Here is a 19,882-nt window from a genome sequence, read left to right as displayed (position 1 = left end):
GTCAGACAGGACTGAGAATGACTGAACAGCAACAACAACAGCACAACGTGCGACCTCAGATTTAGTGTTTTGGAGAATAGCCTGTCTCACCCACAAAGGTACTATTATTATCTCAACTTTTCCAGTGACTAAGGTCATAAAACTTGTTAAGAATTTTTGGCAAAGTTCTTCCAGTGTTATTTTTCTTGAGATAAAATAATCTATTTCTTGTATTTCAAAATTGAATCTGTGTTTTCCTTATTTAAGAAGTTGATATTTTATAGAGCATATATAGATAAAAATATAACAATGAACCTAGCTTTCCCACTTGTATTCTGAAATTGCATTTGTTAGTTTCATCCAAAGGCTAGGGTTTTTTTTTCCTTTAAATTTTATTTTTAAATCCAAATTCTCTTACTCCTACTTCCTCTCCTAGATACTAGTTTTAGACAGTTACCCACCACTGTATTATAAAACAAAGTTAGTATAATTTTAAAAAGATAATGAAAGTGGAAAGAGTATCTGTAAAGATATCTGAGGACAAAGATCTTTATTTTCTTTTGATTTGATTTGAAAGGAGGCAAATGTGTATGTGTGTGTGTGTGTGTATATATATATATATATATATGTATATATATTTACACACACACACACACACACACACACACACACACACACATACATGTATAGGGCATATTTTCTCATCTGATTAAAGTTCATTAATGATTATTATTATTTCTTTCTAACAAATTGCTTTTGTGATTATAAAGATTCCTGAGACAGTGTACGTTTTGTTAACCCAAGAAAATTGCCCTTCCTGTGTTTTTTCTCTGCTTTTCTTTTTGCTTCTGCAAGATATTTTAGCTAATTATTAAAGGCATACAGCTTTTATTTTTCCAGAACACATGGGTTTTTTAAAGAGAATTTTCTGAAATGCTCATTCTCATCTTTTAAAAGAAATATTGTACTTCCTCAAATGAAGAGGAAATTAGTTGTGTTCTGATTCAGCAGAAGCTTCAGCTTTACATAGAAGTATGTGAGAACTATGTAGTGTGACAGTGTCGCTTTAAAAAAAGTATGCTCTTCAATATGGAATTATGCATAAATATTCAAATCATCTACAAAGGACCAGTGAAGGAAGGTGCTATCCCCCTCCAGAGAAAGAACTGATAAAGAGAAGCATGTATAGTATGCTTTTACATATATACGTATACGTAAGTGTGTACATGAGTGAAATGGCTGCCTTCTCTAGTGCAGGTTAGGGAGGGAGATGATTTGGAACTTAAAATGTAACCAAAAAATTTTTAGTTTGAAATTATGCAAAGAACATGAAAAATGTCCTCACCCTTTGAGCAAGAGGTCCTACATCGATAGGCATACGTGCTTACCTTGTTTTATTGACTTCCCTTTATTGTACTTTGTGGACATTGCATTTTTTAAAAATTGAAAGTTTGTGGCAACCCTGTGTCAAGCAAGGCTTTTGGTTCCATTTTTCAGCAGCATGTGCTCACATCGTGTGTCTGTGTCACCTTTTGCTATTTCTCACAATATTTCAAACTTTTTCATTATTATTATATCTGTTATGATGCTCTGTCATTAGTGATCTTTGATGTTACTACTGTAATTGTTTTGGGATGTCACAACCCCACCCATATAAGACAGCAAACTTAATTGATAAATGTTATATAAGTTCTGATTACCCCACCCACTGGATATTCTCCTGTCTCTACCCCCTCCTTGGGCCTTCCTGTTCACCAAGTTAAAACAGTATTGAAATCTAGCCAATTAATAATCCTACAAGGGCCTCTAAGTAGTCAAGTGAAAGGCGGAGTTAGTTGATGTGGCAAACTTCATTGTGCCACAGTCACCCCAACCTTCAGTAACCACCATTGATTGAAGTAAGACGCTCTACCAGCAAAAAAGTAAGACCCTCTGAAGGCTCAGGTGATGGTTAGCATTTTTAGCAATCAGGTACTTTTTAATTAAGGTATGAATATTTTTTTTAGACATCATACTATTGCACACTTAATAGACTGCAGTATAGGGTAACTATAACTTTTAAATGCATGGGGAAACCAAAATGTGTGACTCACTTTATTGTGATGTTTGTTTTATTCCGGGTTCAGTTCCAGACCTGCAGTATTTTCAAGGTATACTTGTATATCCCCAAGAAAGTCGAGGACAAAAGGAAAGGTCTCATATACCCCAAAATATTTATAGCAATACTTTTTGTAGTAGCAAGGAAGTAGAAATAAATTAGAGGCCCATAAATCAGGAAATGAATATAGAAATTATAATATATGCATTAATAAAATATTCTAATTACAGAGAAGCATAAAAAAACTTCTGTGAACTGAGACAAAGCAAAGTAATCAGAGTCAGACAGCAATATACACAATTTCTACAACCATGTAAATGGAAAGAATAATAATAAAATAATAAAAACTGAATACCAAAACATTATGCTAAGTTTGGCTCCAAAGAGGAGACATGAAAAAACATCTGATGGCCCTTCTTCATAGCAAGGCTAGTTTCTTTACACATGCCCTTAATCCCATTCCTTCTCATATCCTCTAGCAGGTTACGACTTCAGCCGTTCTCCCTTCCCTCCCACCTCCAGTCTTTCCCTGTCTGCCCTTTCTTTTCCTGTTTTCAAACATGCCCAAAGTCTCCCCTGTTTTTTAAAAAAAGAAAAAATACTTTACTAGCCCTTGCCATCCCCTTAAACCATCATTCTGTATCTTTCCTTTCTCTATCAGATTCCCATAAAAAGCTGGCTACAATCACTTTCTTCACTTTCTTTCCTCTCAATGACTCCTTAAATCTTTGCATACTGATTTCTTGCTTCTTAACTCCACTAAAACCATTCTCCCCAAAGTTATCAATGTTCTCCTAATTGCCGTATTTAATGTTCCTTCTTTCAGTTCTCTTTCTGCTACTTTTGATACTGTTGGCAACATTCTTCTGGATACTTTCTCCCCTGCAGGCTTTCACGATACTATTATTTTCAACAATTTCCTATAGGACATTCTAAACTGGATGTCCCACAGCCATCTCAAGTTAGAATGTCCAAAACAGAACCCAACATCTTTCTTCCCAAACCTTCCCCTCTTCTAAATTTCCCTATTAATGTTGAAGGCATCACCATCCTTCCAGTCATCCAAGAGCATACAAGATACTATCCTTGACTCCTCACTTTCGCTTAATCCTCGTCTCTAATCAGTTGCCAAATCTTGTCATTTCTAGCTCCTCAACATCCTTTAGGCCCAGTATTCTCCATTCGCAGCCACCACTTTAATTCAGGCCCTCATGATCTCTTACATAGATTATTGTGTTGGCCTTCTAATTGATCTCTCCTTCTTCAAGTCTTTCCCCAATTCAGACCATCATCTACACTGTTGCCAAAGTGATTTTCCTTCAATATAGAGATATCTGACAAAATCATTCTCCTACTCAGCCAACTTCAGTGGCTGCCTCCAGATACAGGCTTCTGTTCACAAAGCCCTTTACAGCTTTGCCCCAACCTCTCTTTTTACCTTCATTATGTTATTCCTCTTCCCCTCCCACTCTGACCTAACCAAACTGGCTTTTTCTCCCCCTCTTTCCTACAAATGACATTCTCATCCCTTGCCTTTGCAGTCACCATCCCCAATGGCTGGATAGCACTTATGCTTACTTCCACTTTATGGAATCCCTCACTTCTTTGAAGATGCAGTTTAAGGATAACCTTGGACATTAAGCCTTTCCAGATCACCTCAACTGCTAGTGCTGTTCCTCTCAAGCTACCTTGTATTTAATACTACTTGTTCTCTTTGTATTTATTTTCTATATGCTTTTATATGTGATTTCATCCAGTCAAATGTAAGCTGCTTGCAAGTAGGGACTGTTTCATTTATGGTATTTCATTTGTAGTATTTTACAGTGGCAAGCACAATATCAGGCATGTAGTAGGTGCTCAATAAGTAATTAATTGATTTATTGTTTGATTCAGTAGGGCATATAATGCTGACCATTTTTGATATATTGTTTATGTTGCTAAATTTTTTTTTAAGTGTCTTAATGAAAGAGATATATTAGAAATTACAGGTGATATTAAACCAAAAAAAGAATTTGCTTTAAATGTCTGTGGGTTCTTTTAAGGGCATATAAATTCTTTGGGGTTATTAAATTATTTTTACTTCACTCTTGTACTAAATATGTATTTTTTCATACTAAATACCCAAGTGACCCTTATTGCTAGACTAGTAAGTAGCCTTTAGTCATAGCTAGTCAATGGTTGGTAAAGGGCAATTTCATGTATTTCTTAAAATACGTGAAATAGTTAAATACTTACAAATTTTGTCATCCTTTAGGGGAAGAAAAGTATACCAGAATTATTACTTCTGAAAATATCTGGTAAACCCTTATTTTTGTTGTTTATTTGATATTAAAATCAATGTCAGAATTTGCATGGGAAATTGGTAAGTCAGGATTTTGAAGTTTCAGTAGACTCTTGAAACTACCTGACAATGGACAATTACACTGAAGATTTCTCCCTGCACTTACCTGCTCCAGTAATCAGTGTCTCTAGAATTCTTTCAGTCCTTATTTTATCCCTATTATAGTACAGCAAATACTTCTAGTTCCATCCCTTTTATTCATGTTTTCTAATATAGTGTGGTGACACTTCAGTCAGTTGCTTATCAAAGAAATTTCCATGAAGACTAATGTTAGGTCATTAAACTAATTTTTATTTAGAACCTTTTTGTTCTTGGAACACCAGTAGTAAAATGTGCTTTCCCTTTTTCCATTTAAGTACTGAAATGATGTTTTGATTTTGTACATTTTGTTACTTAACTGCAATAGACTGTTGAAATATATTCAAAAATAGGTATGCGAACTTTGCAGTGATCTTAAGATCTGCTTTTCACAATCTGGGATCTCCTTTTATCTTGAAGAAATTGTTTTTGCATGAAAGATAATTAATATAATGAAATATAAAATTTCCCAAATAGAGATATGAAGACATCAGGCTAGTATCATCCCATGTAGCTATTGAATTTTATGTTACAAGCCTTTAAGGAAGTTGCTCTTAACATGTGGTCAGGATTGTAATGTTGCCTTATCCTATTCACAGGTACCCTTGAAACCCTACAAAGAAACAGAATTTCTTCTCTTTCTTTAAAAATATATGTTAGTGAGGGGGCAGCCAGGTGGTGCAGTGGGTAGAGCACTGGCCCTTGAGTCAGGAGGGCCTGAGTTCAAATCCAGCCTCAGACCAAATGCTTGGCGCTTACTAGCAACGTGACCCTCGGCAAGTCACTTAACCCCAATTGCCTAAAAAAAAATGTGTGTGTGTTAGTGGAATAAAAATTAGTGAAAAGGATATATCCCATATATATAATAATTATCAATGTCTTACACTCAGCTAGACTGTTAGGTTCCACTTGGGCAAGGATCATTCTTATTTATACTGTCTCACTGTCCCTACTACAATTCTTGGTTAAAAAAGAAAGAAAGAAAGAAAGAAAGAAAGAAAGAAAGAAAGAAAGAAAGAAAGAAAGAAAGAAAGAAAGAAAGAAAGAAAGAAAGAAAGAAGAAAGAAGGAAGGAAGGAAGGAAGGAAGAAAGAAATCTGTAAGACACATCGTACACTGTATAATTAGATATCAAATTGGAATCCTAGAATTCTGTTGGTTTTTTGGTATTCAGTTGAGCTAGTTCATTTTATTTTTAAGTGGCATAACTACCACATACCTCATAAAAAGGTTATGAGAAGGGCAGCTAGGTGGCGCAGTGGATAGAGATCCAGCCTTGGAGTCAGGAGGACGTAAATTCAAATCCAGCCTCAGACACATAACACTCACTAGCTGTGTGACCCTGGGCAAGTCACTGAACCCCAATTGCCTCACCAGAAAAACACGTTATGAGAAAATTGTAGTTTATACAATGTAGTTTTAAATGTATTTTATAATGATCACATTATACACAACTCCTTAAAAGAAACATATGCCTGCAAATTTTTGGTATTTTAAGTTTATAGTAAGCACTGGCACAATTACATCTAGGGATTATTAAATCATATTCTTTGTCTGCCAACAGTTACATAGTGTGCCAGGCAATAAGGTACATTTCAGGCAACTAGAAAGTAGCAAAGTATACTGTTTATGTTTTATAGTCAGGTTTTCATTGTTCATATCATCAGAAGAAAGGCATAAATAACAGACCCAGCTTGATTATTAAGATCAGTGACCTTCCTCATTGTAACAAGATTAACTATTATCTAGTGATTCTGATGTACCACAAAAGATATATGTCTTTTCATGAAAGGAAAGATTATGGGCACACACATACACAACCATGGCACTTCTGCTTAGTCACTGTTAATTTCACAATTCCAGTTCGATATTGCATAGGTGTTAATGACATCTGAAGTATTAACATCAAATTATCTTGTTCTTCCTCTATGTACAGCATATTCCATTTAAGTTATACCTCCTCTTAATATGGTAGCTATTAATGGAATATATCTTAACTAGGAAATGTTTCAGAACGTTCACCTAAAATGGTCTTGGGAATTTTACAATGTAGAAACAGACGCTAAATCATTAAAATATATGATATAGAATGGTGTGCTTTAGAAATCACAGTTATAGGAGCAGCTAGGTGGTGCAGTGGATAGAGTACTGGCCCTGGATTCAGGAGGACCTGCATTCAAATCCGGCCTCAGACACATAACACTTACTAGCTGTGTGACCCTGAGCGAGTCACTTAACCCCATTGCCTAGCAAAAACATATAAACGAACAAAGAAATTGCAGTTATGAAAATACATTCAGTCAGCTTGAAGATTTGATGCCCATGTTTATTTACCAAGTTCCTAGCCAATAAAAATATCAGCAAGTAACCAGATAGTTCTGTTTGCCTGGGATGATCTCAGAAGTTTTTTTATTTACTGATCTTGAGAAAGAAAACACACATTCTCTATCTGGACAAAGCATCATTTCTTCATTGGAATTCCATTTCAGTAAAAGCAAAATGTTTTATGACATAAGAAAACTAAAAGGCCTCTGACTCAGATTGTTATGTTTGTTGTCTACTCAGTTCTTCTGAGTTCAGATTTTGTTGTAGAAAATCTCAAAGATGGTAAACTTACTTCCAGAACATCCTGTACAGTTCACCCAAAGGAAATGCCGGTTCAAAGCAGAGAAAAATACCACCTCAGTAGGGAATGAATTTTAAATGTCTGCAATAGTGACTTAATAAAAATCCTGTATTATGGTATAGTGAGAACAATTTTAAAAGCATCATAGCATTAAAATTGTACAGTATGGTCCTTACATTTAACCAAAAGAGAGATACTTTCAAGCTTCTAATTTAGAAATACGTTACTGGCTTAATCCTGAATAGTTAAGCACTAAAGAGAGCCTTTTATTTGAAATTTTGATGGTGGTGTTTTGTTTTTGTTGTGTTATTTTTGTTCGTGTGAAACTGAATAGTATAACTTGGAATATATTTAGGTGAAAAGCAAATGTTAATTTTTCAGTGATCTAGATGCATATTAACTTGTTGTGATCACTTACCATGTCTGCACCCAAAAGGTCTTATGGAATGAACTTAGGGTAACATAATCATCATGTTTTGTGATTTTTTTTTCTCTCAGTGATTTAACAAAATCCTTTTTGTCTTCCACAGAATCTACCAGTTACTCGTGTTTTGGACAGTCTCATGGAGATGAAGTCAAATCCTGTGAGTGCTGTATAACGGCATAATTACACATTTGTGAAAAAATCAAACTGCATCTAATATTATACTTTTCTAGATCAGTAATGTTATTCCTAAGGGTACAGATTGCAATCCATCTGTGCCTTCATGTCCTTCCTAGATGATTCGTCCAGCATGCTGGAGGTCTTCCCAGATCATCTTTCTTGGGCATCTTTGCATTGAATCACTTGGACTGTCTATATATTGTTCCTCCCTTTTAACTGCATTACTTACCTTCTTTGCCAGCACACATTATCGAAAAGAAGTGATAGCATTAGATAATTGGCCTTAAAGCAAAACATTTAGCAAAGAGACTTAGAAAAACTAGGTATGCAATAGAAAGTCTTTTAAAATAAGTTACATGGATGTAGTGATATCTGACTCCTGACACAATCAGGGGGTGACATTCTGCAATTGGCTCCTCTGCTCTTGAAGCTGTATATTGCTTCTAGGATAAAACAGATTCTGTCGGACTAGCTCCACCCTGCCTTGCTAGGCTTTTTACACATTATTTCCTTCATAGGCTCCACCTGCCTCCCAGACTGGTACACTTGCTGTTCTGGTGTTCTGCACATACTGCCTTTTCACAGGCTTTGCCACATGCCTGGAATGCGCTCACTCCTCACCTCCACCATCTGTATTGTCTTTATTTATGCCTCCTTCCAATTATTTTGTATTTACTTATGTGTAGATGTTATTTCCCCTGACAGAATGTAATCTTCTTGACAGCAGAGGCTTTTTATAATTTTGACTCCATATCCCTAGTGTCTAACATATAGTAGGTAGACACTTAACAGCTTGTTGTTTATTCTGAATCAGAATAGGTCTTGGAAAAGTAAGCAAAGTTTATTTATCTAGTACTGCATATTCACCTGCTTTTCATGAGAGTGTAGAATTAGAGCTGGAAAGGTCCTTATAACATCCTCCTTGTTTTTAGATGAGGATGCTCAAGACAAGGGATCATGTGACCTCCTGTTGGTCAGACTGTGAAAAACCTGGGATTTGAGCCAAGGTCCTCTTATTCCAAATTGAGGACATGCCCCCTTCATGATGCTGTCCTTGCAGTCTATACACTTTGATTTTAACATTGCCTTTTTTTTTTAAACCACAACATGAATGACCTCATAGACCCTAGGATATCAGGGCTGGAAGATGACCTGCAGGACCATCTGGGCCCATTATCTCATTTTATAATTATAGAAAGTAAGGACCAGAGACATGACATGACCCACACAGGGTCACACATCTGGTTATGGCAGAGCCAGATGTTCTTTTCAAAATAGTCCCCGTATAAAATCATCCCCAGAATAAAATATACATTTATTTTGATGGTGCCTTTTTTCTGAGAACATTTTTTACCACTAGAGAGTCTGTAACAAAAATATTTTGAGTAATGGCAGGATCTTCGTAATAAGTGTATAGCCTCCACTTCCCACCAAAGTATTCACTCACTTGGATACATAAATCCTAGTAATGATTATTCCAAAGTCAGGCTCATTACTTTATATGCACAGAAAATCGCCACATCCTTGTAACCACCAGACATTAGTAAACAACTAGCAAAATTGACAGATACTTGCTTCAATCACACCTTAGTTGCTACACATCCTGTTTTTGCTAGTAGAGCTGAAGACATAAAGAGGCTGTTTTCCTGTTTTTAAAATAGGATGTTCCATGACTTTCCTACCTCACAGAGTTGTTTTAAGTATCAAATGCTGTAATTAATGTAGAGGAGGATCCTATAAAATTCTACATAAATGTAGATAGCAGTATTAATTTTTGTTTGCCTTATAGGAAGAGTTACTATGATTTCTGTTTGATGATAAAGCATGAAATTCAGTTATGTCTTAATGCCATGCCAATTAGAAATCAGGATAGTATTGAAAGAAAGCAGGCAGCAATTATTAGAATCTTTAAGGAAGTATGGTCCTGTTTTTCATTTTTATTAAAGGTGTCCTAATGACCATACAGTGTATTATTGTGATAAGAAATGTTGGAAGAGCTGATGAAAATTCACTATTTTGTTTGGTTGGCTGTTCCAAAAGACAAAATTGTATGAGGTTTTTTGGATATCTTTTTGTGAGATAATGATACTGCTTGCCCCCCTGTACTTCAGGAATTTTTTAGGGGCAGCTAGGTGGCACAGTGGATAGTGCTCTGGCCTTGGAGTCAGGAGGACCTGAGTTCAAATCCAGCCTCAGACACTTGACACTTACTAGCTGTGTGACCTTGGGCAAGTCATGTAATCTCAACTGCCTAATTGGGGGGGGGGTTACTGATTTTCGTCCTTTTTCTCTTTTCAATTAGATTATGGGTCACATCTTGTTATGATAAACTCTAAGGGACAATCCAGACCCTTTGGTTTTACCACAGTATTCCACATTAAACACAGCTCAACATTAGCTGGAGCTTAGATATCATACTAATATAGAATATTAGAACTGAACAGAACATGGAAGATTATCTTGTACCGTCCTTCCCTCATTTATAAGTGTACTTACTCTCTCATAGCTACAGTTTTCCTGCCAATAAATTCAGTCTTGTGTAGTTCAGCGAGTATTTGGTAAGCGTGCCTTGTATGCCCAGACCCAGGCAAAAGCAGTACCCTCATCCTTAATGTGTTCACAGTCTCTACTGGGAGGAGACTACACAGCATTTTCTTGATATCCCTGAGAAAAATTCTCCAGAGGAAGTGGAGAGAAGGACTCTATCCTGCAGTGGAAAGAGCTTTGGACTAGAAATCAAGAGACTTGTGTTGTAATCCTAGCTCAGGCTGGGGTCTCACTTCCCTTACCTGTTTTTACAGGTATTTTTATTTTTTTATTTTTAAGAGGGCTAAGAATTACTTTATCTTTAAGTGTCATTCTACTCTGACTTTTCGATTTCTCATGCCATCGTTTGACCTTGTGCCCCATGGAGTTACTGGGGCAGACTACAGTCACTACTGTCAAGCCCATAGCTTAGGTAAGCCCCCTATAATCTCAGTGACAAGGGGGGTTCATTATGAAGTCAACTTGAGCTTTGTTGACAACACTGAACTTGGGGAAATTGGGGGAAAACAGAGGTACAATATAGGAAGTGTTTGGATGTGGGGAGTGCCAGTGAACTCTTGTAACTAAATCTAGGGCTGAGAGGAATCAGGGGAAAATACTATAATTTACAGGTGAAGCATTCTGTAAACGTGAACTAATTTGACATATGTGCAATTCTCTTTTAAGAGGGAAAAGAAATTTAGTATTGAGTAACGTCCTCATCCAAATGGAACATGAGTATTGAAATAAAATTTTCTCTTATAGAATTCATAGTTCAAACAAATAAACATTTTGTTGATAGATTGAAATATTGGTGAAAACATTTGATACACTTTTCATGGAGTAAATATTTTATGTAGATGTAAGAATTTAATCATTTGACATTGGAAAACTCAAATTGAATTTTGTTTCTATAATGGTAACAAATCAAAAATTTTTATTAAAATCATAGTAAAATTTTAGAATTGATTAGAACCTTAGAGAAGGGTGGTGCCTTGGAAAAAGTAGTGAACTTGTCATCACAAACCCTGAGTTCAAATCCAGCTGCTACTTAATTGCTGTGTGACTTGGATGAGTCACTGTGTCTGTTTCCTCATCTGTAAGATAAGGGGACCAGACTAGGTGGCCTCTTAAGTCTGTGGTCATGAAGCTATGAGATGATTGTCCCTCCCTTCCTTTTTAGATGAGGAAGTTGAAGTCAAACAAGATAGTGACATTCTCAAAGTCATTCTGGGAATAGTGTCTGTCCTACATCACTTCTCCTTCAATGCTCTGGCCCCCACAACACATTGCTTCTTACTGTTGTAGTGTCAATTTCAAATACTCTTTGAAGAAGGCTTTTCTTTTTTAATTAGAAATACTTTGTTTAGCAATTACAGATGGAAACTGTAGACTTGTCTTTATAAGAATATGTATACTTTATCCATTTGATGTATTCCTTTAATAAAGTTCTGTCTTATTAACAGGAGACTGACGACTACAGATATTTTGATCCCAAAATGCTACGGGGCAGTGACAGGTAAGCTTCATTTGACATAAACATCTGAATTTTTCAAGATTCTTTTAAAAATCGTTTTACTTTATTTTTAATACTGTAGTGGAATTATATTTTCATCATTATAGATATTCCCTCTCTCAGTTTAGGTCAAAGACCATCCATTTCTTTTCATAAAAAGCTTGCCTTTGCATCTTTTAATTTTTCTAGGATACTAGTGAAACCTTCAGGCTGTCATTCTGGTGTCCTTCACACTGAGCCACCTCCTTTTCTTTGATTATACTCCTTATGGCATTTCTACTTAACATTTACATTCCACCTATAATTTTGATTCTTAGCTCATTGTGTTCGATACAGCCTTGGAATATCACCAGAAAAACCACATCCATACTCAGTCTCATAATAAAGGAAACCAGAAGACATATTGGTTGCTGAATGAAAAAACAATTCCTGTATTCGCAGAGAGGTGAATAAAGGAGTAGATGGGATTGATTCATCATGTGCTCACATGCACTGAGCATCCTTTTATGGGACACTTGTTCGTACAAAGAGCTGTAGATGGAGTGCTGGACTTGGAGTCAGAAAGCTATGAGTTCAGAATAGACCTCAGACACTTAGTAGCTGTGTGACCTTGGCAGGAAGGCACTTAACCCTTAGTTTTCTCAACTGTAAAATGATAGTAGTAGCACCTGTCTCCCAGTATTGTTGTGAGGATTAAAGGAGATATTAATTAAGGGCTAAAAGCAAGTGGCATATTAAAACCAGAGGATAAAGATAAAAGTTCATTTTATAGCCTGAATCACAGGCTATGAATCAGAAGACTTAGCACTGTGGGTTACCCAACAGAGCGGAAAAACATGGTGGGTATAATTAAACTGCAGTATAATACTTAATAATGATTTTTGTGCTAGCAGTGACATAAGATAAGTCATCAAAGACTTTTATGACCGCTACTCCTCCACCTACACATGTTGACTTCACCCATTGGAATGTATAGAGACTCTCTTTTTTGTATTTGTATTCACAGTATTTAGCACAATGCTTGGCATGTAGTAAGCATTTAATACATGTTTTTTCATTCATTCATATGTTAGCTGTTCCCCAGTTGATAGAATATACTTTGTTTCCAGTTCTTTGCTATAACAAAAAGAACGTGATATTTTTTAAAACTTTCATAATATGTTAAGGTATCCCTGAGGAACAAACCCAGGTTCTGTCTGAGCTACATATTTCCAGACTATACAGTAAAAGGAAAGTAAAACATGGATTCAATCAATAAACATTTATTAAGTGTTTGTTTTGTCAATTCTAAAAACCACAAGTAGGATTTACGTTGCTGTCTTTTTTTTTTTCCAGCTCAGTTCCAAGAAACAAAAATCCATTCCAGGAGGTAAGTCTCTCACTTAGGAAAAAAAAAAAGAATAGTAGAAGTAAAAGGATTTGATCAGTGCTCAGATCTGTCATAAGACTTGTTAATGTAATTACATTTTGTTGTATATTTTATTTACAATCATTCTCAGTGTTATAAATTTGAATATTGCTAATGGCATTAGTGAAAACATTAGAAAACAAAGTTCTTAAGATTATTTTTGTAGGAGTTTTATAAAGGGGGAGCGGGTGAAGAGAAGCCTTTTTATAAAATTGGCTTCTAAACATTTGTAAAGAGATTTTAATTACTTTTTTTTGTAAAACAAATACATTGTAGTAAACTAGTTTCTTTTTTCTCTACCTGAGAAACAGGTTTACATTTTAAAGTGCATTCTTAAAAAAAATTTAGAAATGTGAATGTAAGTTTATTATTTACTTCAGTAAAACAGGTTTTGTTGGTTATAGATATTTATTCTCTAAGCACTGCCTTCCATACCTTTAGTGAGTGATCTTTGTGAGTTGATAGCACCTTGATGATGGCTGATTTCGTCCTAAGATAGCACACTTATGGTCCACCACCAGGCCTACACTTAAATCCTTTCTAGCTTCTAGTCACCTCCACACAATGATAAGGCTTCATAATAGGGCTTTAGTATAGAGAATTCATTATTTGCTGTTAGCTAATTGCAGCCTATAATCATTTTTTTCTTTAGTTTCTAAAAATTCAAACCTCATTATTTCTTACAAGAAATTATAGTCAAAGTCCATTTGATCAGTAAATGCCACTAGATACATTCTTATATTAATAGGTATCCCTTGTATTAGCATTCCTATTTGGCATCATGTTAACTGACCTCAATTTTAGTATAGCCTATATGTTAAGGTTTTGTTTCATAACCCTGCTTTCAATACATGCATTCTTAACTTTTTGTTTTTATGTTTACATTTCAGGCAATTGTTTTTGTAGTAGGAGGAGGCAACTACATTGAATATCAAAATCTTGTTGACTACATAAAGGTACATTTTAGTCATTTTTTTAATTTAGTCATTTCATAGTATTGAATAAGTTCTCAGGCTTTTAAAAATCCCGCAATCCCCAAAGGTCCCTTTATCACCAAATATCATTCTTATAAGATACTCCCTTCCCGCCTAAAAAAATTAGAGTGAGGGATACTAACACATTGTACCCATTCAAGAATAGTCAGGAAGAGAGAGGTAGCAGGAAAAGGGACAGGCAACGATACAAAAGACAGCTGTAATAGGTAATTCACAAATGGCTTGTCTTTATATCTCTAATTGAACAGCTTTTTAGAGAGTGCTATAGCTTAGGTCTCTGAGACACCCTCCTCTACCTACTTCTTAATTCCTCAAAAACTTTGAATCTCTTGGTGAATCAGTCTTAGGTAAGAATTACCAACCTCCAAGTAGCAAAATCTGTGTAATAACATTGAGCTTATTCAAGTAGCTATCATAATTGAAATAGACAATAAAAAAAAAAGTTTGTGGGAGGTAACACTGCCAAATTTTAGTTTGGTGTGCTGAAGCCATAATGGAACTTCAGTAGCCTGGAAAAATTAATGCTTCTGGAATATATGAGTAACGAGAATTTTTCCTCAGCTTTATTGATGTGCTTATATGGATGCGTTTATTTACCTAATTGACTTTAAGCAAATCTGATTTGTGCAAAGCTTCTCTCAAGACTGGATTATATTCTTTAAGTACACACCACATAATGCAGAAAATAATCTATAATCATATGTACTACATCTTTTTAGACAGAGTTAGTGCAGTTCTGATATGCAGTCTGTGTATTGTAGATTTTTCATGATCTTCCATGGAAGTAAAAGTACTACTGTCCTTTGTGTTATATTGTAAGCCATCATTTTATTACCTACTTCTAGATGAACTGGAACGTAGAATGTTAGAGCTGGAAGCATCCTTAGAGATACACTGCTCTAAGCTCTACATTTTTCAGGTGAAGAAACTGAGCCCCCAAAGAGGTTAAGCGATAATTGTGTAATGTCATTGAGCATGTTGATAACAGAGCTAGGAATAGCTAGCATGTTAGACTTGGAGTTAGGAAGACCCAAATTCAAATGTGTTATCAGACACTTTCCAGCTCTGTGATCCTGGGAAAGTCTCATAATCAATCTCTCAGTTTCCTCATCTGTAAAATGGGGATAATAATAGTGCTCCCTCCCAAGGTTATGAGGATAAAATAAGAAAACATTTGTAAAGTGCTTTATAAATCTTCCAGAGAACCATATCTCTCATCAGTAATCTCATTTTGATGACGAACACTACAATAAATATTTTCCAGTCTAAAGAGTCCTAATTGCTCATGATCTTTCAAACCATGCTTAAGAAATTATCAGAACACTTCCATAAAAGATCCAAAGGAAAGTTTTGAATTTTGTAATGGAACATCTGAGTTCTCACAAAGGTCATTAGTGAAATCACCAAAAATATTTTCTGAATGCAAAGACTAAGAAAAGGTATCATTGATGATTTAACATGTAAATTCTACATTTGGACACAATTAGATCCCAAAACTTCAAATAAATATTTTTTCAAATAAATATCTACTTTTATATGTTGATCTAAAAATTGTAGATGAGTTATTGTAGCTGTGAAGAATGGTAATTCCCAAATTTTAGCATAATGTGTGAGTTAGTAATGAGATAAACTAATCGTATGCCCAAATAAAATTAAATACAATTTTCCCTCTGGGAAAAAATACTGAATTTGCTTTATCATTGGGTGTTCTTTGATTGGGAAGCAACAGTAAAAGAACAGAGACCTCAGACTAGAAATCAGAAGGCCTTGGTTTTAGATTTTACCATTAAATTTCCTAAACTTAGGTGAGACATTTACCTTCTATGAGCCTGAGTTTCATCATCTATCAAATGAGAGATTTAAACTAGGTAATTTTAATGAAAATTCCTAAATTACATCCAATTTTAGGAATAAACATGTGCATCTAAGAATTAAATTCCTTTTCTTTATTTCAAAAGGCAGTAGTATAAAATACCTCTTGGCAAGTGTGTTATTCACATTATCTGAGCTCTCCTTGATTCCTTATTCTCTTTTTCATAGGGCAAACAAGGTAAACATGTCTTATATGGCTGCAGTGAGCTTTTCAATGCTTCGCAGTTTATAAAACAGGTAAAGTTTTATGCTGCAGGTAATTTTATAACTTATTTATCACCCTGCCACACTTTTTTAAGGACTTGTTCAACTGAGTTGACTGAAAGAAACTACATAGTTATATTGATAGTAACAAATTCTGTAATTTGAAGTCATTTGTACGCTGAGATAAACTATTTTATTTACTCTTTATTTCCTCTGCTAGGCAGAATTCTATTTCATTGATTCTATTTGTGAAGTACTTGTGTTTCTGACTTTACCAAGCTTGCCATTCTGCTCTCTTTATTTTACTTCTAAGCAAATTCATCCCTGAGAAAGTTGTTTCTTCCTGAAGGCCACATTGCAAGATAATGGTACCACTAAAGCTTAAATTTCTGAATGACTGCTGTCTGCTGCAGGGTTCCACCTTGTCTTGAGTGCTTACTTGCTAAGAATTTTGCCTAGACTTGGCCTTTCTAAAATATGACTTGAGGCACTAACAAGCTTGATCAGTGATGAACAGTGACTTAGACTAATTATTCGTACTCAGACATTGAGTCATACTTTTTCCTGTGTAAATAGTCTTCATTTTCTTTTAATAATATTAAAAATTAAATTCAAGATGAATGAAGAAAAGTATATTTTCACACTGTACAGATTTATACATTTTCACCTTGAATTTTTATTAACATTTTTAGCTAAATGCACATTGGTTAGAGTACTAGGCCTGGAATCAAGAAGATTTGAGTTTCAGACTGGGCCTCAGACATTTACTAGCAGTGTGACTCTGGAAAAGTCACCTAAGTAACCACTCTCTGCCTTGGTTTTCTCAACTGTAAAATGGGGGTGATAATAGGACCTTTCTCTCAAAGTTGTGAAAATCAAAGGAGGTATTTGTAAAAGTGTTTAACATAGGGGCTTCAAACCTAGTATATACTTAATAAAGGCTCATTTCTTTTTATGACTATAAGTACCATGCTATATGTTCTCTAAATGAACAGCAGTGAAAACACTAGTGTATAATTTATAGTGAGATTGGGGGTAGAAGAGAAGATAAATTTCATGTTCCCTTGAACATTCTTTCTACTCATTGTTTTAATGATGAAACTAAGAATTTAAAATGACTAATAGATTGCTGGTTTGTTTTCTCCTAAGCTATCCTTACTTGGACAAAAGTAGCTCAGAAGAACCTGAATATCTGAATCCACTTGGAGCTTGGACAAAGTGTAAAAGAAAGTCAGAAGAGCCAGATGCCTCCCTGTCAATAACTTGTCTGTCATAGCATTGAAACTTATACCGTTCCATTAATTTGATAATTTTTAACAGAATATTGTATTTAATGTAATGTATACTGATTTAAAAATATTTCAGAAATAAACCTTTAAAGCCACGTTACCTCCCTTCTGTATGATAAATGAAAACCGTCTTTAAAGAAAAGATTCTGTTTAAATACAACATGGTTATGTACTTTACTTAATTTGCTTACCTCATCAGCCACTGTCACTGCTTTAAGACTTCCTCATAATTGTTCAGTTGGTCTCCGAGGCAGATTCTAGCTCTCCTGTGGACAAGGAGCCCAAGGTTTATTGGTAAAATATAACATGTATAGATTAATAGAGCATAATTTGAAAAAAAAAAACTAATAACTAAGGGTATGTATCAAAGAAGATGACACTTGAGCTTAGCCTTGAAGAAGGAATTCATTTCAAGGTAGGAGGGGAAAACCTATACAAAGTGGCAGGTAGGAGAAGGAATATCAGATTCTAGAAAAGCTAGTTTCATTTGGCTTGCAATGTAAAGTGCACAAAAGGCAATAATTTGTGATAAAGGTGAATATGGAGAGAACTCCAGGTTGGTCATACTGAAGAACTTATTTTATCTTTGAAATATTGTTTTTTGAGTGATATAATCAGACTTGTATCTTAGGAAAATTATTTAAGCAACTCTGAGAAGGAAGCTGGAAAGGGTACTATTTATTTTTTTTTGTACTTTTATTTTATATAAATTTATTTTTAGTTTTCAACATTTACTTCCACAAGATTTTGAGTTCCAAATTTTCACCCCATCTCACCCCTCCCCCCACCCCAAGATAGCATGCATTTTGAATACCCCTTCCCCTAGTCTGCCCTCTCTTCTATCTCTCGCCCCCTTCTATTTTCCTGTAGGGCAGGATAGACTTCTGTACCCCATTTCCTGTATTTCTTATTTCCCAGTTGAATGTGAAAACATTTTTTTTAAACATGTGTTTTTTAAACTTTGGTTACAAATTTTCTCCCTTCCTCCCTCCCCATCCACCGTCATTGAAAAGGCAAGCAACTCAATATAGGTTATACATAACACCACCATAGTAGACATGTTGTGAAAAACTAACTCTATTTCCCTTAATCCTGTCCTGCCCTCCCCCATTTATTCTATTCTTTCTTTTGACCCTGTCCCTCCTCAGAAGTATTTGCTTCTCATTACCCCCTTTCCCAATCTGCCCTCCTCCCTATCAGCCCCCTGCTCTCGTCCCCTTCTCCCCCTATTTTCCTATAGGATAAGACAGATTTCCATTCTCAATTGAATGTGTATGTAATTCCCAAATCCTATGAGAATAAGATTCACTCATTACCACTCACCTTCCCCTGTTTCCCCTCTACTGTAAGAGCCTTTTCTGGGTTTTTTATGAGATAATTTAACCCTGTTCTTCCTCATATGACCCCTTAATCTTCAACTCACCCTGTGCCCTCTGTCCATCTATCTATCTATATATACATACATACAATTTTTTTCCTCCAACTCCCCTAATACTGACAAAGGTCTCATGAGTTATAAATAGCATCTTTCCATGCAGGAATGTAAATAAGTTCAACCTTAATAAGTCTCTTATGATTTCTCTTTCCTGTTTACCTCTTCATGTTCCACTTGAGTCTTATGTTTGAAAGTCAGATTTTCTATTCAGCTCTGGTCTTTTCATCAAAAATGCTTGAAAGTCCTCTATTTCACTGAATGACCATTTTTTTCCCTGAAGGATTATACTCAGTTTTGCTGGGTAGGTGATTCTTGGTTGTAATCCTATCTCCTTTGCCCTCCAGAATATTATATTCTATGCCCTGCGATCCTTTAATGTAGAAGCTGCTAAATCTTGTGTTATCCTGATTGTGTTTCCACAATACTTGAATTGTTTCTTTCTGACAGCTTGTAATATTTTCTCCTTGACCTGGGAACTCTGGAATTTGGCTACAATATTCCTAGGAGTTTTCCTTTGGGGATCTCTTTCAGGAGGAGATCTGTGGATTCTTTCAATTTTTATTTTGCCCTCTGGTTCTAAAATATCAGGGCAGTTTTCCTTGATAATTTCTTGAAAGATGATGTCTAGGCTCTTTTTTTGATCATGGCTTTCAGGTGGTCCAATAATTTTTAAATTCTCTCCTGGATCTAATTTCCAGGTCAGCTGTTTTTCCAATAAGATATTTCACATTGTTTTCTAATTTTTCATTCTTTTGGATTTGTTTTACAGTGTCTTGATTTCTCATAAAGTCACTAGCTTCCGGTTGCTCTATTCCAATTTTTAAGGAACTATTTTCTTCAGTAATCTTTTGGACTTCCTTTTCCATTTGGCCAACTTTTCTTTTTAGGGCATTCTTCTCCTCATTGGCTTTT

At 35.3% G+C, this 19,882-nt stretch overlaps 1 protein-coding gene across 5 annotated transcripts in view; it reads left to right on the top strand.

Annotated features, from left to right (window-relative positions):
• The window catches only part of SCFD1 (sec1 family domain containing 1), a 110,808-nt gene extending 93,173 nt beyond the window's left edge, over window positions 1-17,635 (top strand). For all 5 annotated transcript variants that reach the window (XM_021004259.2, XM_021004261.2, XM_021004262.2 and 2 more), the window contains 6 exons: window positions 7,652-7,705; window positions 11,718-11,770; window positions 13,103-13,136; window positions 14,066-14,131; window positions 16,211-16,279; window positions 17,396-17,635. In XM_021004259.2, coding sequence (XP_020859918.1) covers window positions 7,652-7,705; window positions 11,718-11,770; window positions 13,103-13,136; window positions 14,066-14,131; window positions 16,211-16,279; window positions 17,396-17,419 — 300 coding nt within the window. In that variant the 3' untranslated portion in view covers window positions 17,420-17,635. The remainder of the gene's footprint in view (window positions 1-7,651; window positions 7,706-11,717; window positions 11,771-13,102; window positions 13,137-14,065; window positions 14,132-16,210; window positions 16,280-17,395) is intronic.
• The last annotated feature ends 2,247 nt before the right edge of the window (window positions 17,636-19,882 follow it).

The sequence above is a fragment of the Phascolarctos cinereus genome, unplaced genomic scaffold, assembly GCF_003287225.1.
Source record: "Phascolarctos cinereus isolate Bilbo 61053 unplaced genomic scaffold, phaCin_HiC Scaffold_3;HRSCAF=262, whole genome shotgun sequence".
Taxonomy (NCBI): Eukaryota; Metazoa; Chordata; class Mammalia; order Diprotodontia; family Phascolarctidae; genus Phascolarctos; species Phascolarctos cinereus.
Note: the sequence above shows the minus strand (reverse complement) of the source record. Positions and strands in the feature narration are given on the sequence as shown.